Below are 24,371 nucleotides of genomic sequence, written 5' to 3'. Positions count from 1 at the left end.
TCAACAAATATATGACAAAATGTAAATGTTTGGATGGTATTAGTTTAGGCAGACACTGATCAGACAACATTTAGTGACCAATTTAGGCAGAAATGTAAGAAATTCCACACGGTGTACTCACTTTTTCAACTTTTAAGATAATGGCAGTTTTTGTGAATTGCTAATTGTGATTATTGAAATTGCTTCACTGCTACACTTCAGTTTAATTTGGTTCACAATATACTCTATGCTATTGAATGCACAGTGTAACTGGTTTAACCTCTTAATCCCCGCCTGAACCCAGTGCATTTTCTCCAGTTAGGCTTTACTCAAATCTAGAAGCTTCTCTACTGGAGTTTACAGCCTATAGGCCAGAGTAACGGCTCATTTGAAAGCTAAGACCTACAAAACCGATCTAAGCTTCTGCCTTATTATAATTGTCGTTTTTGGGGGCGTTTTTAGCTGTGTTTTCATCACGTTTTTGTTGCTTGATCACAGTTACACACACACACAAAAAAACGCTACAAGAAAGCAACGAAAACGTGACAAAAAACCCATAACAAAATCACAAATTACAAAAAATACTATATTTTTATTTTTCCTATATTTTTATTTTCTCTCTCTCTATCTTTCTTCTCTGTCTGTTTTTTATTTTATTTATTTATTTATTTATTTATTTTGTTTATTAAAAGAAATGTAAAGGCTGCCTGTTAAAGTGTCTTAGGCAGTACTGCTGTTATGCTGGGCAATCCGTTAATAAATATATTATAAGAAAATAAAAAATAAATACAACAAAAAAGCACGCGTCAAAAAACGTCACAAAAATGTCACAAGAAAAAAAGCAATGAAAACGTGATAAAAAAAATGTAACAAAAATAACTGAAACGTGATAACAAAAACAAAGAAGAATCTTAGGTGAGTTTTGTAGGTCTTAGCTTTCAAATGAGGCATTACATTAGCATATAAGCTGTAAGCTCCAGTCAAGAAGATCTTAGATTTGGGTAAAGCCGGAGAAAATGTGCTTGGTTATGGTGGGGGTTAAGAGGTTAATGTCCCAACATGTATGTGATATGATTTGAGCTTCCGATATTTATTTTTGGAAACAGAAATGACCAAGGTGGTGCAATTTGTTTTGTCTTTTTTTCCCTTACTCAGCTGAATGATGCATGTGCTACATATTTTCTGACGTTTTAGCAACGCATTAGTACATGTTTTGACAGCATAAATGTTAACCTTTCCACAGGAGGTTCCAGTCCTGCTGCTGTGTTGATAATTCTATGGTTGACTTGACACCCGTCCTCAGCGCTTCTCCTCTCCTCTGAAACACACACATGTCTGTTACCTTTAGGGGGAGCTCTTGGACAGCTCAGCTGGGGAACACACACTAATGCTGGATCCTGTAACAACATTTCAGAAGTTGTTTCTGCTGCTAGGAAGGCTACTCGTATTTAGCATGTTTAATGGAGGATTAGCCTCATGAGGATCATCTCGTTTGGGTCATATCATATGCATAAGACAGCTACATTTCTCCTTGTTCTCACAACACAAGAAATAATATTATGTGTGTTCAGAGTTATTTAAAATATCGCCAGCAATATGACATTGTTTTAACCGCATTAACCCATTAATAGAAAGTAACAAGTCAATGACCAGACTACTCTCCTCTGGGGAGCACAATGTCGCCACCTAGAGGCACAAAAACATGACGTAGCTTGTCGTGCTTTTTTTCTGCCCACTTCACTTATGTTTGAATGATTAAAAGGCTATATTTAAATATATCGTCCGTTCTGGCTCAATGCTGTTCAAATCAGGTCAGTACGTCGGTGTGTTTAATAGTTTGTTAGCTGCTAACATAGCTGCTAAGCTAAAGTATTTCCCGTGGTGCTGTGCGCCAACGCCATCACGTGACCGAATGCGACCAATGGCTGCGTCTGTTTGGCCGTTACATGAGTCCTATTGGTTGGGCTGATTTTAAAAGTACACTTTCAAAAGTTTCCACTCGCTGCTGGGCGCAGGTTTGTCTGACAGCAGACTTTGTGTGAAGAGAAGGGTTTTTATGTTTACAACGCTGTTCATTTTGTTCATCACATAAAACACCGCAGGATCGCGTGCTCGTGTGTCAGGTGGGTCACTTTCTTAGCACGATCGCTAGGATTTGTTGTTCTAGCGTTCCCTGTTTATTTTTTACGTTCCCTGTTTATCTTGAGCTATTTTACTGTCAGAACTAATCCGGTTTATGTTTATATCAAAATCTCATGATTTCTTTTAGCATAGGATAATTAGCAGCAGACTTTCATGTGCTCAGTCTAATTTATTTTGTATTTCTTCAGGTTTTAGCCTACTTTTGCGGAGGGGAACGGCTCTGCAGCGATGGCTTCGAACAACGGAGTGAAACGAGATGAAAAGGGCAGAAATATACAAGTGGTGGTCAGATGCAGGTAAAGACCAGTCTTACTCTTCCCATCTGACACTACGACTCCATCATAAAGCCACCCTTCATCTCGAGCGAGGATTTGTGACATTGGCAGAATATTTTTGAGGAAGTACAGGTCAAAAACCTCGGGCCATTTTAATGATGGTGTCTTCACATAGTACAGTGTGTGTCATTTTGTTGCTTTTTAATGACTCACTAGAAACGTTTTTGCTCTCTGGCTTGTGTAATTTTCAAATATTAGTAGCCACGTAATGTTTATATTTTACTAGCCACAATTGAATCATTTGTGATGTTTTTGCTACTTTTGTTTTAATAATGTATAATAAGCCAAAAACATAGTACTGCATGGTATGTTGGTCTTAATTGTTATGGTAACAATATTAATGCGATATTGGCACTTTCAACACAGCAATGAAAGCACAGCCATTGAATTCTGAAAAAGTCTATGCCTTTTTGTGTTTTTCAATAAAATGTGTAAAACCATGGTTTGAGAAATACTAACAAGACCAAAACAAGCCAAAAACTGAACTAAGTTGGAAAAATCGTGACTAAAACTGAACCTTTACACAATGTTATGATGCTGTGTGTTTTATTGAATGCTGTGTTAGCAAATATTTGCTGATAAGTAAAAAAAAACAAAAAAACTCAGTGATTTTGTTCTTGCGATATGGATATTGTGTCCTCTAATGTTGCGATAAGGATAATTTGGCGATGTGTTTTGCAGTCCAAATCTACAGTAGTACAATTCATATTGTAAACAAAGTCAGATGGGCGCTACCAAACTCAACTGGCAAAGTGGCAGGTTAGAGTAAAACAGTTAAAATGGGAACATACCACTGTTTGGTTTGCTGGTTTAATGTGAATGTCAAGCCCTCACAGTGTCCACTCTGCTATATGTCCCTCCCTTGCCTCGCCTCATTACCTGGGCTTCAATTCCTGCTACTAATCCTAACTCTTCCCAGGCCGTTCAACACGATGGAACGCAAGTGCTCACACAGCGTAATCGACTGTGACCAGAACAGACGTGAGGTGATGGTGAGGACAGGCAATGACAAGGCTTCCAGGAAAACCTATACCTTTGACATGGTAAGATTCAGCAACTGTCAAGTTTCCCCTACAGGAACCAGAAGTAAATGTTAACTTGCCCTAATATGAGTGGTGGAATTATGAGGCCGTTTATGATGCACTTTGTTGATATTGAATGGAATATGTGTGACTGATATTTCTCTCGTCAGGTGTTCGCTCCAGCAGCCAAACAAATAGACGTGTACCGCAGTGTGGTCTGTCCCATCCTGGATGAAGTCATCATGGGATATAACTGCACTGTGTTTGCGTAAGTAGTCATTAGCTATGACGCTTTTCCCTTTGTGGACAGATTGAAAAACTCTCTCAGTCCAATTAGTCAGTCAACTTCACCATCCACATGAAGTTGAAGTAACAAAGCTTTTGTGTAAGTGCTTGAATCCAGTCTGCTTTTTTGGTTCAGATATGGACAGACTGGAACAGGGAAGACGTTTACGATGGAAGGAGAGAGGAGCCCTGATGGACAGTTTACCTGGGAAGAGGTAAATAATTTTGTATGTGTTTTACGAACGAGCACTTAATATAGTAGACTTAAAAGTGAATTATGCAGCTTTTTATGTGGGCTTTTACTTTCCACCACAGTGGTCTCTCGAACACTCAATTGTTTGGAAGGTTTTCACTGCTGACAGAGCCTCTCACCAGAAAACCTTCAAAACAATTGATCCTTAGAGACCACTGTGATGGGAAGTAAAGGCGCCATTTTAGCCACCCATGCAGCCCCTGGGTCACTACAATGTCAAATACACACAAATGTGTTTTTTTTGTTTTTGTTTTTTTTTGCATAAAAAGTTGCATAATTGCCCTTTAAGTGTTTATCAATCTTATCAACTGCAACAAATTATAGTTAAAAAGCTTGCTTTAATTTTTGGGCACAATCACTCAATCAAATGTATGCTGTTTCAGGCAGAAACTTGTTAGCCAGCCACAGACCTCTGTCAGTAATATTTTAGTTTTCTTTTGAACTATTTGTTGCAACAAACACTTGGGCTATATGAAATAACAAAATAGAAATGTGACAAAATGGCGCGTACAACACGACAAAAATGTTACAATCAGTTTTCTTTCAAATGAGGCATTACACTGTTGCTCTCCAGCCAGTCAAGAAGGTTTATTTGGATGAAATCGAACTTAAGACGATGCGCACGGTTAAGGCAGGGGTAAGAGGTAAACTAACAGGTTCTTTGTGCTCTAACATTAAACACATGATTAAAAAAAAGTTTTTTTGGACAGCTTATCACAGACCCAGAGAGCATTCATACCGTTATTGACGCTTGTATCTCACAATCCAAGTTTAATTGCACTGTTCGACATGAAATGGAAAAAACTATCAGTTAAACGACTGAAGATCAAGCGTTGTGAATCCCCTCCCGTTTGCTGTTCTTAGGACCCACTGGCAGGCATCATCCCGAGAACACTCCACCAGATCTTCGAGAAGCTCTCTGAGAACGGCACGGAATTCTCTGTGAAAGTGTCCCTGCTGGAGATCTACAATGAGGAGCTATTCGATCTGCTCAGTCCTGGGGACGACGTCAGCGAGAGGCTGCAGCTGTTCGACGACCCCCGCAACAAGGTCAGCACCACTGAAAAACCTGGAATTGTCACATGCCATAATATTCATAAAGTTAGAGATATGATGACGACGACTGGATTTCAGGTTTTGAATATGCTCACCACCATTTCAGGGTTTAGAGTTTTCAAAAAATATCATCTGAACAAAATATGATCCAGTGTCTATATCGGTTTAAGTGAATGCTTGTGTAACAACCTCTTCAGCGCGGAGTTGTGGTCAAGGGCCTGGAGGAGATCACGGTGCACAATAAGAACGAGGTGTATCAGATTCTGGAGAGGGGATCAGCCAAGAGGAAGACGGCCTCTACGCTGATGAACGCGTACTCGAGGTAAAGGCCTTCAGATGACCGCATTTTCTCATTTTCTAGCCAGATCAGGCGTTCGTATTAAGATGTGTTCTTTTGTAGTCGCTCCCATTCTGTGTTCTCCGTCACCATCCACATGAAGGAGATCACTTTGGACGGAGAGGAGTTGGTGAAAATCGGGAAACTCAATCTGGTAAGGAACTAGCAATTGTGCTGTACAGTGGTTTCTAAACTGCTTGCCCCACATAAGACAATGACTAAGGTTTTGGTGCAATGATGGCGGTTGGTCTATTGTGTCTGGGAGAGTTTGCATTATGGTAACAAAAATACAATATATACATAAACTATATCTTTTGGGATTTATATATGTTTGCATTTATTTTTTCCTATTTTTCTTTATAACACCTTATCTTTTACTGAAGTGATTTGCATTTTCTTTGGTTTTATTGCAACATGTGATATTTTATGGCATGAGTAAGTATTTTAGAACAAAGTGTTACAGTCTTGGATAAGCAGCAATAGGCCTCTATTGTTCCATGTTGTGATAAAAACTATAGAGTGAAGCACCTAAGGGCCTACAGCAAAAGTCTTTAATAAAACTCTATATAGGACGTGATAGTAATACGATAGTAGACATCGTAATACGTTTGAACGAATGGCAATTCTGGCGGCCATCTTGTGCCTGGCCCTTCTAACCCAGTGCAATGTCATCAAATGGAAACATAAACTTAAATGTACATATTTATTTACACATAAAAACAAAGATTACAGAACAAATACTGTGATCATTTCCTTCTGACATCACTCCAAAGAAACTTAAGGCATCTCGTCCAGTGAAGATTAGTGCTTTCTTAATTTCAAGTAGTACAAAAACATGTATAAAAATAGTCAGAAGTGCTTTTAAAAACCTTTATTTGGAGTCAATACTGAAGTTTAGACCGTATAAAACACAACATTTAAACAATAAATTATGTGCTAATGTTCTTTTATTTAACACTAGCCTGTTCTAGCGGACCGTAGAGGAAACTTTCTTGTCATAAATGACAGTTAAACATGAGGTGAGGCGAGTCCTGCTTCTGCCTGCGCTGAGAAGAGGATGGTGCAGAGTCAGAGACAGAGCTCCTTCTCTCCTCGTTTTAACCTCTAAAGTTTCTCTTTCCTCATATTTATTATAATTGAGCCATCAGGCCAATACAGTGACAAAAGCCGCAGGTCGCGCACGCCTAATTAATTATGCTAATTAGCCGTGCGCATTTGGAGACACGCATTATAAATGTGCAGCTTTGGAGACGAGTCAACCTGGTTCTAGTGAAAGGTGGAGCTCGTGCCATTTAGTCTATTCCAACGTAACTTTTTACAACAACAATTTACTGACAATACACTTAAAGGTATAGGCTTCAAATATGGTGAGAGACTAAATCAGACTGAAGCCCTTGAGTTTTGTGTTCAGGCCTGTGGGCCACTGAGACATCATAGTATCATTTTTTTTGTAAAATAGCATTTTAATGCCTATTTTAAAGTGACAAATGTGTTATTCTCAGCACAAATATCCCATGCCCCTAGTTCAGTCCTCCTGTTTAATGTGATATGCTAATAATCATTATGCTCTACCTAAAACTAGCCATTTCAACTGGCCCAATGAAAGTAGAATATTCCACCCTGATCTAAATATCTATGTCATTACAGGATTAATGGTTATTCAATTTCTGTAACTGAAGCCAAATCACATGCAATTTCAAGTCAAACATTGACTTGAAACAAACAAACAATAAAACAAACCATGAACTAAGTACCCATTGGATTGGATATGCGTTTATGAAGCACTTTTTTGGCCAACCCATTTTTTCCCTTAGTTAAGGTATATATAATAAAGTTCTAATAGAATATAAATTAACTGCACTGTCAAACCACTAAACCACTGTTATGTGGTCAAAGAACATAGAATATGAAATGTGAATTTTATATGGGGGGGGGTCCACCAAGATAGTTTGTACCCAGGGCCCAGAAGTTGGTGCTATGCCCCTGCTTATGAGGCACAGACTTTAGCTCCATTTGTTCATGGATTTTCCTCTATCAAACATTTCAATTCATTCACTTCTATTTATATCAAATATAACATGCGTTTCCTACTTTAAACTGGGACCTGGGAATGAAACACTCCGTGCACAGAGCCTGTTTCCACCCTTTTTGTCCAACTCTGATGTTTCTCTCATCTCCGTTGCTGTAGGTGGATCTTGCGGGCAGCGAGAATATCGGTCGATCCGGAGCTGTGGATAAACGGGCACGAGAGGCCGGAAACATCAACCAGTCTCTGCTCACCCTGGGCCGGGTCATCACTGCTCTGGTGGAGAAGAGGCCTCATATTCCATACAGGTACAGGTTCTCAAAAACATGAGTCTCCATTCAAAACTTCGAGCACACTTAAAGGGGGCCTATTATGCAAAATCGACTTTTTCAAGCTTTACATCATGTTATTAAGTCATTCCCTCATTAAAACCATGCCTGAAGTGTTGCCTTGGCACATTCACGTATTTTCGAGTAATCTGTAGAAACTCTGATGGCAGCCATTTTAGGGATAAAACGCCTGATTCCTTCAGGAAACGCCCTCGACCTCCAGGATACGCCTCCGACCTTTCGTCACCAGCCGAGTAACCAACCACTGCTCTTCAGCAGAACCCCCTCCCCGCAGTGTCTAGCCCTAAGATGTAAACAGAGTCATCATGGATGATTAGCTTCATGTGTTGTGAACCGGAGCCACAGCAGACTTTTACAAAGACACACATCAGTGTTTCTGTTACCTAAACACCCAGGATTAAAACCGGTGACAAGAACACTTATTTCAGTGTCTGGTTCTGCGCTGGGCCTTGATGATGCACAGAGCCTCCGGAGAAAGCTAATGCTAAGCTAAACCTCGAGTCATCACGTGAAAACGAGAAATGTGCACAAATAAAGTCAATAAAACCACCACACACATAAAGAACCGTTTAACAATGATCACACACGGAGCCAGGCTTGTTGATTTGGAAGTTTATTGCTCACATTTCATCTACAATGGGTCATAGCCGAGTGGTTTTCTCCCGGAGCTAACAAGCTAGCCGCGACAAGCTAACGGGAAAATTCACTGAATACAAGCATATTATGCATTGAAAACGTCACTAAAACAGGCAACTGCTTGAAGCAGCCTTTATGATGATCACACACTGAGCCGGGCTTGTTGATTGTGTAGTTTATTGCTCACATTTCATCTACAGTGAGTCGTAGCCGAGTGGTTTCTCTCGGAGCTAAGGCACTATTAGCCGCGACAAGCTAACAACCTTCACCTTCACAACATTCATTGAAAACAGGCAGCATATTATGCACAAATAACGTCAATAAAGCAGCAACTACTCGAAGCAGCCTTTACGATGATCACACAATGAGCCTGGCTTTACACATTTGTGGTTTATTACAGACTTTTCATCAACAATGACCTGTAGTCGATTATAACAAGCTAACGGGTAACCTCGAAAAACCACTGTCCACCTGCACAGATAATGTCCGTCTTTTGAATCGTATGGGCTCCTGCAAATCCTGGTGTCGTCCATGGGGGTATATTTAGAGATCCATAGGGCATGGCAGTTACAAAGAGAGAGCCTCCAAACAGCAGTTATTTTTCAGGCAAGAGCCCCTTCCAAGCGTCCGGTGTGGAAGGTTTGTCTCCAAATAATATCCTGTGTGGCCATTGTTCACAAAGTGATAAACAGTAGGTCCTTTCCAACAATAAAAATTAAAATGCACCGATCGTAGTTTCAATACTTGAGACAACGAGCGGAGTGTTGTTGTGATGCCACAGACAGCGTGTGGAGGGGGCGTGTCGCAAAGGGTCAGAGGTTCTTAAAGAGACAGAGGCCTATTTCAAGTCATTTGCTAACGCCATTTTGAAAGAGCAATTTTATACAAGGCAGTTATTCTAATTTACTGCATTGACAGACCAACAGAAGGTTTCGTCATCATTGTAGTGTCCTATAGACTGGTGCTATGTGGCTGAAAAAAGCATAATACCCCCTCTTTAACGGTTGACATACAGCTCCCTAAACTCTACTGTTTGTCAGACCTCTGGGCACATTCTTGCTCTGTCATCTGGGCTATATTTGAAATCAATATGTTCCAACGTTCTCTCTAACTACTGCAATGAAAGGCTTAAATTAATTCAATTTAAAAATGCGACTAAATCCGGACCAAAACCGGCTAAATTAGGAAGCCGTCACCTGTCACCACCACACACTCTTCCAAAACATAAAACATGGCGGTGCGGCGACCGATGCACTGTTTTCTTCTACACTTTTGTCTGTTTTAAATCATGGAAAATATATAAAATATTAAAAAGTTTAAAAAGGGACATTTTTGAAACGGCTTCCGGCCGCTTGTTACTGCGACGTATCTAGCGTTGCTCTGATTGGTTGATGCCGTCTGTCAATCACGCCCACCGGGAAATCATTGAGATCCTGCTTTCTCCCAGACTATATGTCTTTGAAATATCTTTGAAAAAGCATGTAGTTTGACAGGCCAGGCAAAGAGTTCTCATGACTAGACAGTGTTTTACAAATTGGATCATGATTAACAATATAGTGAACATTTGCTGTGTGTATCAGTATTGTTGTTTACACATTTCTAGATATTTTTTGGGGGAGAAAGCATGTCTTTAAAGTTATCTAAGAATGTGTGCTTAAACATTAATAGAGTTATAAAAAAATGTGAGTTGCAACCAAGGCTCTGTCTGGACAGTAGAGGGCAGTACTGCACTTCTAAGATCTAAGAAGGTTTAGCCAAAATACAACATTTAGAGATCATTATTATTTCAGATCATGTTTTTTAGCTTAATGAAAAGGGGTGAAATATTCTCTTCACATTGCAGTATAAACGTTTGAATGGCTAGTAACTGTATTTTACCCCACAGAGAGTCTAAGTTGACCAGGATACTGCAGGACTCTCTGGGAGGACGAACAAAGACCTCCATTATCGCCACGGTTTCTCCTTCGTCGAGCAACATGGAGGTGGGTTTGATTGACACTTTTCTTAAAACTGTACGAAGCGTAGATGACTGACACATGTTTGTTTGTTTTTGTTGTTGTACAGGAAACGTTGAGCACGCTGGAGTACGCCTGCAGAGCGAAGAACATCATGAACAAACCCGAGGTCAACCAGAAACTCACCAAGAGGACGCTAATCAAGGTGCGAAAATATGATTGTTTCTGTAAAAAGTGCTGTGGACTCCTCGTCGAAAGAGTTCAGAGTGACCCACAAAGAATTTACAGCTAGTGCTCAACTCAAAATATTTGAAGATAGAGTACTTTCTGATTGGCTGAATCTTTGCCTGTACATTTGCGCAGGAGTACACGGAGGAGATCGAGAGGCTGAAGAGAGACCTCGCTGCCAATCGGGACAAGAACGGGGTTTACCTGTCTGCGGAAAACTACGAGTACGCCCCCCTGACTTCTTCATCTCTGCTTCATTGTGACCTCCTTTGATATGAATCGGGATATGTAACTATGTTCCAGGAGCATGGTGGGGCAGATCAGCAGCCATGAGGAGCAGTACACGGAGTCCACGGAGAAGATCGCTGCCATGGAGGAAGAGATCAAGAAGGTGAGTGATGCGAGTGTGCAGCAGAAGCAAAAACGTCAGCAAAGTAGTAAACAAAAAGTGTCAGGTTTACTTTAAAATATCAGAACTTTGCTGCAGTCCTGTGCTTTATCTAATGTCTGTAGAAGCTATAAATGCGTAGATTTGTAGTACCAGTAGTACCTAAACTTTTTTTTTTTACACAATACCGTACTGGTAAAGTACATGTGACACATTAGACACCATTTTTGCAAGTTAATATAATTTTAGATTTTTCTAAAGATTGTACCCGGCTTTTTTTAGTTTGGCCATTTTTGTGACGTTTCTAGTTTCACTTCTGTATTGGGGGCCGACAGGAAGTGACACAAATGGAGGCAATTGGAGACTATTTTAAACTGTTGACGTGCCAATGGGGAGATGAGTCAAACTGCTATGGAACTTTACCTTTATCTATGTAACTTCCTGTCAGCAGCATAGAAATAAAAAACACTTCTGCCCACCATTTCTTCATTAAAATTGCTGCTTCACTGAAATAAACTGAACATCCTTCTAAATAATTCATATTTTCAAAAGCATTCACACCTGTCTCTTGAAATGATTGTCAAATTACTATGAACACGACTTGTGGGACGTCTGACCGGTGACGTCACACTTTGAACACCACACACTCTCCGAAACGCGCTTACGGTTCAAAGTGTGTGTCAAAGCCGAACCATGACTCCACTACTAAATAACAATCTGTCGGAAAAATAAACTCTACTTTTGCGTCTGCAGATCACGGAGCTGTTCGTGGACAGTAAGACTAAACTGGAGCAGTGCACCGTGGACCTGGAAGAGAAGCAGCAGAGGTACGTCAGAGCCAGCCTTTAAAAAAAAAAAAAAGTTCTATGTACAATCTGACGTTTTGACTGCGCTGCCAGGCTGGAGGAGACCACAGAGGAGCTGACCCAGGAGAAGTTTGTCTGCTCTGAAATCACCACAGCGCACGAGTCCCTCTATAGCACGGCTGGACAGGTACTGGGACCTCTTTACTCGTTGCACTGCTCCGTTTTGAACTTGGCTGGGTAGGGCCTGCCAGTGGCAACACGCAGTTTCTGTGCTACTGGGGGTTTACAATCACTAAAAATAGTTCATAATATGCTGTTGATGTATATATATATTTTTATTACTGCAAGGGGCAAAATGGATCTGACTCTATTATGAATTTAAAAAATTGGGTACAGCCCCTAGTGTCTACTTTTGGTATTTTCAGCACAGTTTACATATGGCCTTCCTGCTGCACATCAGTAAGGTAAAGAAGCATGTAGTCCTCACTCAGCCAATCAGAAGAGATCACCCTGCATCACAGATCTAATGGCCGCTGGCTGCTCTGCTTTGTGGCGTTGGCTATATGGAGGTACTACAGCAATGTGTCGCCAGTCTCCCATTGGAATGCAGTGCTTTCTACAGCTAGATATTCCTCCTGTGATAACGCTGGGTTAGTTACAATTAAAGCCACGAAAACCAGGCTGGTTTTCGTAAAACGAATGTAGAAATCTACTAATGAGGGTCTGAGCATTGGAGCTGTGCGAACTACACGTCACACAAGGGCGGAGTCTACAGTGGAGATCCCGCCCTGGTGCCCCTTTAGGAGCATGCTGAGGGAGTCTGTAAACCTGCCATGATTTCCCCCTCGAGCGTAGTCCTTGTGGCAAACTGGGAGGAGTGAGGAGGGGTTGTCTCTTCTTTTTAACGGTCTATGGACAGATCCCACTACTGTGGCATTAGAACAATCAGCAGAGACCAGCAGGGGTCTCATTTATAAAACTGTCCGTGAAACTCTGCCTATAAGAGTCCATACGAGCAAAACCCAAACTTCACGTACGGAGAAAAAAAAATGGGATTCGTGAAACCCTCCGTACGTGCAGCTCAACGTAATCTCCCCTTCACTGATTCTACCTGGAGCAGAAATGTGCGCACATGACCCCTCCTCAGGACACGCCTCCATTACACCATATAAGGACATGCAAACTAACTTATGAATGAGATTTACCTAAACATGAGGCGATAATCAGAGGGTTTTACCGAGACACTGGGGGCAGAGAGGGAGGGGCCTCACGTCGCAGCAGTGATAGCAGAGGTCGGGTGGATCTTTACTGACATGTTACCGCTGTTTCTCTGAAAGGAACAGACAGGAAGTTGAGAGCACGACTGAAGTCTGAAAAAGTGTGGCTACATTTCATTACATGGTGCATTTCTTTACATAACTTGAAAACTAACCATGGTATGTTGATGAAACTCACACATTTTATTGGTGAATAATCATGCTAAGTGGTGACATGTGTTGGTTTTGCAGGACTTAGTGAAATGAGAGAAATTACAGCAACAAAGAGGCTGCACCATATTTGATCATACTTCACTCACTTAACCCTAAAGTTAATGAGTTTTGTTATTTGGACATGCCCAGTTGCACCCATTAGTCATACTTAAGTATTGTCTTGAAGAAAGAACCAATAAACCTTTGGCAACATAGTCCTAAGGTTTTTTTTTTTAGTCAAATAATACCAGAGGTGACTGACCCACGACACGTGAAGCACAGTCGCATTATAAAAACTCTTGCCTATGACAGATGTGATCATTCGGACTATCAATATCGGACTCCGGGTATGTGTTTCATGTCATACTCTTTACAGTAAATGAAACCTGGTTAGAAACTTAGAAAATATGGTTTGGATTGTGTATCGTTTGTATTTTTCAATGCTTCAACTTCCTACTAAAACGGCACCGTAGGTAAAAATAGCTCTGAGGAAGTTTAGAAAGGCGGTGCTGATATCCCTTTATTGTGTAAGCTTTAACAGTCTGTTTTCCCTCAGTTGCTGAACACGGTGGACGCCAGCACCAGCGACGTTTCCGGGCTCCATGACAAGCTGGACAGGAAGAAAAAGGTCATTAACCGTGCACACGTCACATCAAAAACGCCCGACATGTGTTTCTTTAGCCTGAAATAAATAAATAATGCACTTCCTGGCACGAGTGGACGTAGAGAAGCTATGGCGAGTGTTATTACTTCCGCTATGAATTGGGCTTAGCTAGAGATGGAGATGGATAGATGCGCAAGCGGCTCGAGAAACACGGCTCCAGGCAGGTTTTTGTTGACAAAGCAACATTGTAGCATGGTAAAAAGTAGCACCGATCCAGCTCTAATACAAAAAAAGAAATTCATAAAGATGTGGTTTAATTTGCATAAGGGTTAAGGCAGTGTCTTAACTGTCTGCTCTATTTAGGCTTTTGACACTTCATATTTTGTTTTTCAATTTTCCTTTTGATCCAAAGATGGTTTAGTTTTATAGTGTGTTTTTTTTGTTTTGCTTTTACCAATTTTATCATAATGTTCAAGCTATTATCAATTCTCTTCAGGCAGTTTGAGCCTATTTGCTGTTTTAACATTTTATAAACTTTCACCTTTTAAAGAAATTGCTTAATCTTCACAATAGTGTTTTTTTGTTTAGTTTTTCCATATTTTTTTCCCGTCTCCGGACTCCAAATTTTCCAGTCTTGTACTTAGATATTGACAGATCCTTCAAAGGAAACCTTCCCAAATATTGCTAAGTCTTTGTCTTATTTTTGGAGTGTCAAACTTTAAAAAAATAAGACAAAGTTATAACCCGCCTATTCAAACGTTATATCCAAAATCCCCCCTAAACAGAACTTTTCAAGCATTGTACAAGTGACAAAACTGTGACAAAAAGCTACAAAAGACCAACAAAAAGGAACAGAAGATGAAGAAAGTCAAAGTGATGGCAACAATGCGAGGAGAAAATCCGCTTTCAAATAAGGCGTTCCACTGGCCTAAAGACTGTGAGCTACAGTCAAGAGGCTTTTAGATTTGGGTAAAGCAGAACTTCACCACGGACATTTTCTCCAGTTCAGCTTTACCCAGATCTACAACCTACAGGCCAGTGTAACGCCTCATTTGAAAGCGAAGACCTACAAAACTGATCTAAGACTTTTTTTTCCCTCGCGTTTTTGTTGCTTGTTTTGCTGTGTTTTCGTCACCTTTTTTGTTGCATTTTTGTCACTTTTTCTTCTTGCTTGATGTTGTTTTGCTGCGCTTTCACCCTAATTTACATCTGTTTTTTGTCGCCATTTTGAAGCTTTTTTTTTTTTTTAAAGAAGCTTTTAGATTTGGGTAAAGCTGAAATGGAAGAAATGTGCTTTGTTATGGCGGGGGTCAAGAGGTTAAATGAAAGAACTTACTATACAATTTCCTCATTCATGTTTGTAATGTTTAGCAAAAGTTTCAAATTTGTCTTTCCTTTATTGACTGATATCATGTACTTAAAAACATCACTGGAGCTCTATAGACTCCCAGTGAGCTGCTACAAGGCTCATGCAAATGTTAATTCCCAAAGAATGCAGCCAGTTTGAGAGTCTCGTCCGTCGACATTAAAAGGCAGGTCATGCTAATCTTCCACAGGCGGGACCTTGTTTCTACTGAAACCAACAGAGTCCGAGCTCAAAGACCAGCTGCCTCACTCTCATGTGTTACTACGGTGTTCCCAGGTGGAGCAGCACAACGCACAGATCCAGCAGAGCTTTGGCCAGAGGATGGAAGGAGCCTTCAGCCAGATCCAGATGTGCATCCAGGAGCAGAGCTCCAAACACCAGGACATGCTGAGCAGCTACTCCAAGGCCATCGGTGAGGCTTAAAGAAACAAAACTTTTGCGATGTCAAATGGATACGTTTATTTAGCTCTTTAGGACAAATTTGTATCAATATTTTATGCTTTATATGTCAAAGTGCAGAATAGTTGACACAATTGTGTTTAAGCCCAGATGGTCTTGGTTTGGCATTTCAGTTCCTTGGCTCTGTAGTACTCTTTATGTATTTATTCATGCTGCTTATAGCTCTGGAAGTGACATCATCGCAATCAAATGAAGCCTGTCGCTGACCAGCTTTGCAGTATAGCCCAGTGGCTCCCAACCTTTTTTTAAAGTTATTTTTATTTAAAAAAAAATATATTATATTATATTATATTATATTATATTATATTATAATATAATATAATATAATATAATATAATATAATATAATATAATATAATATAATATAATATATTATATTATATTATATTATATTATATTATATTATATTATATTATATTATATTATATTATATTATATTATATTATATTATATTATATTATATTATATTATATTATATTATATTATATTATATTATATTATATTATATTATATTATATTATATTATAACATTTAGTTTTGTATTGTGTTAATGAAGCAAAAACACATAATATCAAAATACTGTTCCGTTTCACCTTATTCTTTTTAGATTTTGGGAAAAAACTGGTATAGCCCCCTGAGAGGAGGCAGAGATAACATGTAAAGGAGAATCTGCTTCTCCAATTGTTTTGGGATAAGCTGCCCCCGATTTAAAAGCTTGGTTCCATATCAAGGGCGTATTCTGCCTGTAGAATACGGTAAGGTGTTGACAGTTTGTCTTTACCCTCAGACGGTGTTGTGGAACAGGGCAATGCCGCCCTGACAGACTCCCTGTCCACAGTGGAGTCTTTTGTGAGCGGAATAGGGGCGATGGTGTCTGAAGGAGTGAGCCGCTGCAGAGAGAAGGTCCAAAGGCAGGAGAGTCTGAGTGCACAGCACAGGGACACATTCCTACAGCTGCTGGTGAGGAACTGAGGATATGTCATACAATGTTTCCCATGCTTTTAACCATGTTACTGCATTGTTCCCTCATTGCTTCATTCATCCAGTTTTCAGTGACTTTGGTCATTTCTTTTATCTACTGCAGAAGCAGTTTTGCTGAATGATGGGTAGAAAACGGTGCATTTTTGAAATCGTGTAAACCCAAAAGTTCTTGGAAACATTCAGAGTTTTTGGACACCAGTGTGAATTGTGAAACTGATGCATGTTGCAACCAAACACGTGTCATTAATGCTATATATTAACAAGCCAACCAAGCAGTGTGACCTAAAATGTGTGTGTTGTAGGAGGAACATCAGCAGGACATGGAGGACGTGCTGGTGAACCGGACACTGCTGAGTCTGTCTGCAGTCAAAGAGCTGGGAGACGCCCTGAGGAACATCGTGGACACACAGAGGGCACTGGCTGACAAGGTCTGACCACAGCTACTGCAGTTTTACATCGCCTCACACTGAATTTAGTTCTTGCCTCATATTATTATGTTTTGTACTCTAGGTTTTATGGTGAAATTCAACACTATTTAGTTTGTTTACTAACTGGTCGTTGTATTCCAGGTCGAAGCCATGAAGGAGATGGGCGCGTTCTTCAGCAGGCTGGGCGGAGACTTGTCCAGTCTGAGGGAGAGCGCGGTCCAGAAGCTGAGCAGTCTGCAGGCTGACCACGACTTACTGGACAACAAGATCCGACAGGCACAAGCAAAACACAAAACGGTAGGAAGGGTTCAAAAACCTGCCCCGTGCTCACATTTCTGTCCTTTATTTGCACATTCTTCTTTTCTCATATTGATCCTTCTTAATTTAATAATTTTTCATATTAAAAACTAGTTACTTATGATTTGTGCGCTGACTGAGTTTGCATTATTTGTGCAGTTCTATGATGCACTCTTGGTTGTCTAAAAGAAAAAGAAAAACAAACAAAAATGACGATTGACAAACAAATAACTCTAACTTTGCAATGTTTTAAATGAGTGCCCGCACAAGCTCCTCCCCCTCTCAAAGAAAACATACTATCCAAACTAACTATCCAAAGACTACATTTTGCATTGTTTGTGACAAAACGCACCAACAGCGTATCTAAAAAGTTGATCCGTTTTCTTTCAAATTAGGCATAACACTAGCTCTCCAACTTTTGTAGCAGCTTTACCTGCAATATTTGATTACTGTTTTGAATATTAGAACAATATTGTGAAATTTTAGGTCTTAAAAATATACTAAATCAGGACCAAAACAAGGGAATTTAACGAAAGTATGACTAAAACTCATCTTTTGCACACCAAGTTGCCGGGTTTCTTTATTTGTTTTGGGCTCAGATGGAAGATCTCATTGATTGCTATGATTTGTGACATTTTGCATTTGCTAATATTGCAATAACAATATTTTGGCGATGACGTGCAGCCCTACTCAAATCCCACGTGCATTGTGATCTCCCAGAGTATGAAGCAGACCGCGCAGACCATGCAGAACCTGCTGGACCAGATTAGCCTGGAGACGGAACAGGACTACAGCCAGCTCTCTTCAGACTCCAGAGCTCTACAGGCTCCGGTGCAAAACCTCCAGGACGCCATCAGCAGGTCCGTCTCAAACACCTGCTACGGCGGGTCACAAACTTAACACGAGGTCATTCACACTTTTTCGGCCACTTGTATTGGCCTCCTGTCCTGCGTGACGCGATCGAGTTCCCAAAGTGACCAGAATGCGCAGATATGATGCCACACAAAGCAGCGTGTTTTTATAGTTGTGTGCAGTGTTAATTTCGTCGACTAAAATATAATATAATTTTAGTCAAAGTGTTATTTTTGACGACTAAAATTGGACTAAAACTAAATTAAAAGTTTTTCATGAGACTAAAATATCTGGACATTTTAGTCATAGTTTTAGTCGACTAAAATAAGACTAAATAAAAATGAAAAGGAGAGACTAAAATCATCCAAACTTGTATTGACCGTCTGAAAGAGCCTCATATCATGTAAATTCACTGCCAAAGGAACAGCTCTGAGCTTTGTTCATGTGGAAGCAGCTCCATGAAGCAGAGGAACAAGATTAAATGATTATAATGAATATTATCAATGCAAAGTTGTAAATTAGTCTTAAATTTAGTTGACTAAATTGACATGCAATTTTAGTCGACTAAAACTAGACTAAAATTGAAAAGATTTTTTTGACTAAATACTAAAACTAAATTAAAATATGTTGTCAGAATTAACACTGGTTGTGTGAAGAGAAGCTAAAGCAGCCAACTCATTTGCACCTTAGTGGTTTGAAGCAGTGTTAATTTCGTTGACTAAAATATTTAGTCTTAATTTTAGTCAAAGTGACTAAAATTGGACTAAAACTAAATTAAAAGTTTTTCATGAGACTAAAACTATGACTAAAATGTCCAGATATTTTAGTCGACTAAAATAAGACTAAATAAACATGAAAAGGAGAGACAAAAATCATCCAAACTTCTACTGACCGTCTGAAAGAGCCTCATATCATGTAAATTCACAGCCAAATGAACAGGTTTGTGCTTTATTCATGTGGGAGCAGCTCCATGAAGTCGAGGACCTTGATTTAAATATGATTATAATGAATATTATAAATATAAGTCGACTAAATTAGTCTTCATTTTAGTCGACTAAATTGACATGCAATTTTAGTCGACTAAAACTAGACTAAAATTGAAAAGTTTTTTTTGACTAAATCTTGACTAAAATTAAATTACATTTTAGTCAAAAGACTAAAACTAAAATAAAATATGTTATCAAAATTAACACTGGTTTGAAGAAGAGAGCAATAATTTTTAATACGGATTTATCACTGCTCATGTGTTCTTAGCATCATGATCTTGACATTTAGACTATTTACCACTTCTGAAAGTTCAGTTCGCTTTGATTGGATCAATTACTGTGTCACTCAGAGCTTGACAGAGGCAGAACAAGAGGGAGTATTTGTATTTGACCTAGAACACCATTAAAGGGACAGGCTCTGAATCATGATGCAACAGTCTCTCCAAATAGCCAGATTGTCTCTAGGCTTAAATGTATTCTATCTGCAGTCCATCCGCACATTGCTGATTTTCCCACACATTATAATTATTGGCTGCAAAAGTATGTCACTAGTCAACAAAAGTAACCCTAAATGGAACAGACCAGTTTTGTCTGAAAAGTGCAAAATGTGGTTTAACAAAAGCCCTTCCCCGCAGTGGCTGGCGGTCAGCAGAGGAGCAGGTGTCGGCCCAGGCAGAGCTCCTCTCCTCCACGGCCTCCGCTCTGGCTTCCTCACTCAGACACGCCAACGACGAGAGCCAGCACGCGCTCACCGAGATGATGGCCACCAGCTCACACGCCCACACAGCCGTCTCTGGTAAATACAATTCAGATCTCTATTGTGTCTTCAGAACTAAGCTTTGATGAAAAAAGCAACATGAAATTAGTGAATCTGGTTGGTTGAACTGGATTCAGACAATGTAGCAAAGAATGAAAGAATAGATGCATTTACCAAGTGTCTTGTCTTGTGCAGGTTTGGTGGAGCGGGACTTGGCGTGGACCTCCAAGACCAGGGAACATGCTGAAAGCCAAGCCCAGGAACATCTCACCCTCATGGGCAGTGTCTCTGCAGAAGTCCAGGGTCTACAACAGGTACATTCTTTCAAAACGCTTGTCTGTATGGAGCCAAAAATTATTAGAAGTAATTGTAGACGTCTTTCTGTAGTTTCAAAAATAATAATTGCCAACACTTGTATTGCACTTGATGAGCCTTGACAATTCTTAAAGCGCTACACTGGGTAGAGTCAGGTGGCCGGTCAGTACCATCGGCCCCTCTGATCACCACCAACCGCTCATCCACCCACCCAAAAATATAACAAGCTCCTTTAGTCCATTTGAAGTTAAAGAGCCATGTTTTCGTTCCACACCAGGCAAAGCGGCACAGTATCGTTTGCACCAGGCACTTTTGGATTTGCATTTGCTTGGTTTCAGTGTTCCGCATTGTTTTACTGGATACTTTTGTACGTGGTGGCCATATTTCTTACTGCAAAGACTCCATAATGGTCCTGAAGAAAGCAGCTTTTTAAAAGTAAACAGCTAGCTTGTGAGCCACAAACATTTGAGACCTACAAATTTCTTCTTCTGAAACACTGAAGAGACTCAAAGAGCCCCTTACACTTACACCATAGTGGAAGCGCTACAGGAAACAAAAAGGGACAAATGAGGAGATGATGGTGAAAGACTGTTGTGGAAGGGCCAACAGGGACAAACTCAGGAGGCGCAGCACCGTTTCAGAGGAGACTGAAGGCAGCCAGGTTTCCTCTGGGTGCTACGGTTTCAAATAACGCACTTACTTGCTTATTTGTGGCAAGTTATATACACTGCTCACAAAAACTTAGGGCACACTCAAAAAACACAATGTAACTCCAAGTCAGTAAAATTTCTGGGATATCAGACTGTCCAGTTAGGAAGCCACGCTTATTGTGAATCAATTTCACTTGGTGTTATGGAAATTAAACAGACAACAGGTGGAAATGAGAGGCAATTAGCAAGCAGCTTCTATTGACGGAAGTGAGCGGGGGAAGTCTTTAGGAGTTACTGCGTGGACGCTGTGCTCCTCGTATCATTACGCCTCACAATATAGTACCCCTTTTTATCTGCTTATAAAATCGACATGTTACATTTCTGTGTAAATATACTTCGCATGAAAACACTTCACGTAACTTTATTTAAATAGGGAACACGTGGAAGAGCTTGGTAGCTTCTATCGTGAGCTTTTTTGGAGCTATATGACATGTGGGAGAGGCTGCGTATGTGCTCCGTTTGCGTGACAGAGCGCACGGACAAAGACCAGACAGGTATATATTAACTCGTCTAAGGTTAGGTAAGAACATATCTCAGTATGTAAAAACGGTGGCCTATTCCTTTAAATCCAATAGAGCACATCTGGGATATCATGTCTCAGTCCATCCATCAACGCCACGTCGCACCACAGACTGTCCAGGAGCTGACTGATGCTCTAATCCAGGTCTGGGAGGAGATCCCTCAGGAGGACATCCGTGGTCTCATCAGGAGCATGCCCAGGCGTTGTAGGGAGTGCATTCAGGCACGTGGAGGCCACACACACTACTGAGGATGATACAGACTCGTTTTGAGGAATTTCTACAGAATTTGGATCAACCAGTGACCTGATTTGTCACTTTGATTTTGACTATAATTTTGGATTCAGACCTCCAGGGGCTTTCCATTTATCATTCTTATGTTATTTTGTTCTCAACACATTGCCCTACACTATGAATAAAGATTTTCATCCGAAAAATCGAATTGATTGACATCTAGGATGTGTTTTCTGAGTGTGCTCTAAGTTTTTGTGAACAGCGTATATTGCCACAAATGTATATTACAAGGAGGCAAAATGGATTGGAAAATTGCTTGAAAATATGTATTTGCTTAGCATGTGCATTTTTGTCTTTGCAGAATGTCGAGGTGCTGTGCTCGGACCAGCACGCCTCCACGACAGAGCAACTCTCCTCTCACACACGGCAGCTAAACCAGTCCCTCCGAGCTCTTGCGGAGAGTAGCTCAGAGGAGCGTGATGTCCTGCAGCAGGAGCAGACTGAGCTGCACCAGCGCGTGGAGAGCACCGAGCGACTGGTGAGCAGCTTCCTGCATGAGGAGCTGCAGCAAGACGTCCCCACTGGTAAGGGCTACTTTGAATAGGTTACGTTCACGTGACATCACCTCCATTTTTAACTATAGGCTTTTTGAAATGCTGTGGAGGGCAGCAGAAAATTCCATGCTGGTGGTATGGTAACGCAGATTTCTAGTCTTAGTTCATTGCTAATTTCTATTTAATTCCTGGGCCAATTCACATGTAAAGGAAACTGTGACAAAGTTTAAAGTCATCTCTTCCAGCACATATGAACTATGGTCGAAAAGGCATCCAAAAGTGGTGACAATATTCAAAAACATGTGCGTGATGTTAGTCTATGGAAAAGACTTTCAGCCATAAGAATAGTATGGCATGTTTGTGCTGCATCAATTCAATTTCAATTATAGGCTTTCCTATTATAGAGAAAGCTTATAATAGGAGAAATGGTGGTTGAGGAGGTAGTGGGTCATCTCATAACAGCAATTTGTTAAAGATAAATCTATAAAAACTGGTTGGTTAAAGCATGTTGTTCCCGCAGGTGCCACCCCTCAGCGGCGCGAGTTTGCGTACCCCCAGCAGCTGGTGAAGGCGCGCAGCCGCAGTGAGCTCCTTCACTGCTTGAGGAGCCGACAGGATGCGCTACGAGCTGCTCTAGAGGAGGAGCAGGAGCTGGAGGACGAGGACGAGCACAGCCAAGTGGACCATGTATGACCAATTCATAAACATAAACTGTATGTGTGTATGGAATGTCTATAAAAGGTTATTTGCACCAGAAGAGGCCCCCAACCCATGATGAGTAGTATTACATGTAAATCGTTAAAAAGCAAAGGGAACTTTCCATGTTTTTTGTTGTTGTTTTTATCGTAAATGCATTGTAAATTAAAAACTAAAAACTTGTGAATTTCCAGGACTCGTTGGAGGATGAGCCCAGCACTTGTAATGAAAGTCTTGCCACGGAGCCGTCCTTCATCGACGAGAACCTTGTCTTCAATGAGAGCGAACGGGTCCCGTTCTTTAAGGTGTGCTGACAATAAAACACTGAATTTCATTTTTTCACCGGTTTAGATGCCCCTAAACTTTTTATTTTTCTCTTTCAGCAAAAGAAAGGCAGTCGTAAACAGACAAAGATCCCGACCAGGCAGAAAGTGGCAGAAAACGAATCCTCTCCACAAAGGATGTCCAGGCTACCGCTGCGTACACAGAACTGAAATATTTTTTTTCTACTTGTATGCTCTCTTTGTGTAGCTTGTTGTTGAACTGTGTGAATGTTGTGCTGAAGAACTGCCGTCTATTTTAAACTCTATTTTAAATGTTTTGTATTAATTAAAACTAATAAATGGATGTGTCACGCCTTTTTGGTTTATCACATGTGCATATTTACAGGTCGTGTTCTTGCCAAGCGGTGAAGAACACTTTAAACACAAGATGCAATATTTAGTTATGGTTTTATTTTCAACTTCTCATAACGTTTTTAAAACTCCGTTTTGCACCAGTCTGGTTTCATCATAAGAGGGCAATCATCGACGCATGCGTATTACTGGTTTATTTACTTTCGGTTTCGCTAGTGTTGCAACGACTTTCGCCGCCATAATAAAATTGGGCACAGATAAAAGATACAACTTAAGAGTTTACAAATCTTCAATATCTCTAGACTTTTTCGTACACATTTTAAAATGGAATATTAGAGAAAAACAAAATGTGCTCGGTCACTTTTTCATCGCACTTTGGTCACCCTTTTAGTCGCTTTTCCAGCGTTTCTTTTTCTTTTGCCGTGTTTTTGTCACATTTTGGAAGTGTTTTTGTTGCTTTCTCCACTTTTGTAAATCGCTTTTTTATCGCGTTATTGTCCGTTTTTAGGCTTGTGTTTTGGTCGTTTACTTTTTTACTTTAAATGTGTGCAATGCCAAACTGGAGAACATGTGCTCGGTTCGTGTAGGGGTTTAAGAGGTTAATGATTCTGGTTAGTTACAATCTTGAAGGGGATGCCAACTTTGTCAATACAGCAGGTCCGCCCTCCCTCCCGTGTCCCGCGGTCCCGCCCTGTAGTGCGTCCATTTCGGGC

General features: G+C 40.4%; 1 protein-coding gene and 1 long non-coding RNA gene across 2 annotated transcripts; one reads left to right on the top strand and one right to left on the bottom strand.

Moving 5' to 3' along the window:
* Positions 1-2,325: 2,325 nt before the first annotated feature.
* On the top strand, positions 2,326-23,644 carry kif11 (kinesin family member 11). Its single transcript, XM_079559896.1, has 26 exons — positions 2,326-2,417; positions 3,376-3,499; positions 3,649-3,746; positions 3,900-3,978; positions 4,881-5,066; positions 5,270-5,394; positions 5,473-5,563; positions 7,598-7,743; positions 10,307-10,403; positions 10,486-10,581; positions 10,740-10,828; positions 10,908-10,995; positions 11,746-11,819; positions 11,892-11,985; positions 13,824-13,895; positions 15,514-15,649; positions 16,483-16,655; positions 16,979-17,104; positions 17,246-17,401; positions 18,122-18,261; positions 19,875-20,035; positions 20,192-20,310; positions 22,135-22,357; positions 22,848-23,014; positions 23,218-23,328; positions 23,407-23,644. Exons 1-26 carry the CDS (start codon positions 2,350-2,352, stop codon positions 23,515-23,517), a joined length of 3,150 nt encoding a protein of 1,049 aa, XP_079416022.1. The 5' UTR covers positions 2,326-2,349; the 3' UTR covers positions 23,518-23,644.
* Positions 15,377-17,367, bottom strand: LOC306965520. Its single transcript, XR_013793028.1, has 3 exons — positions 17,229-17,367; positions 15,487-15,655; positions 15,377-15,434 (listed from the first exon to the last, which is right to left on the bottom strand). It is a non-coding gene; the product is annotated as an uncharacterized lncRNA (long non-coding RNA).
* Positions 23,645-24,371: the final 727 nt, after the last annotated feature.

This window comes from Gobius niger, assembly GCF_951799975.1.
Source record: "Gobius niger genome assembly, chromosome: 7".
Lineage (NCBI taxonomy): Eukaryota > Metazoa > Chordata > Actinopteri > Gobiiformes > Gobiidae > Gobius > Gobius niger.
The sequence above is the reverse complement of the archived record's forward strand: the minus strand, read 5'-3'. Positions and strand labels throughout refer to the sequence as shown.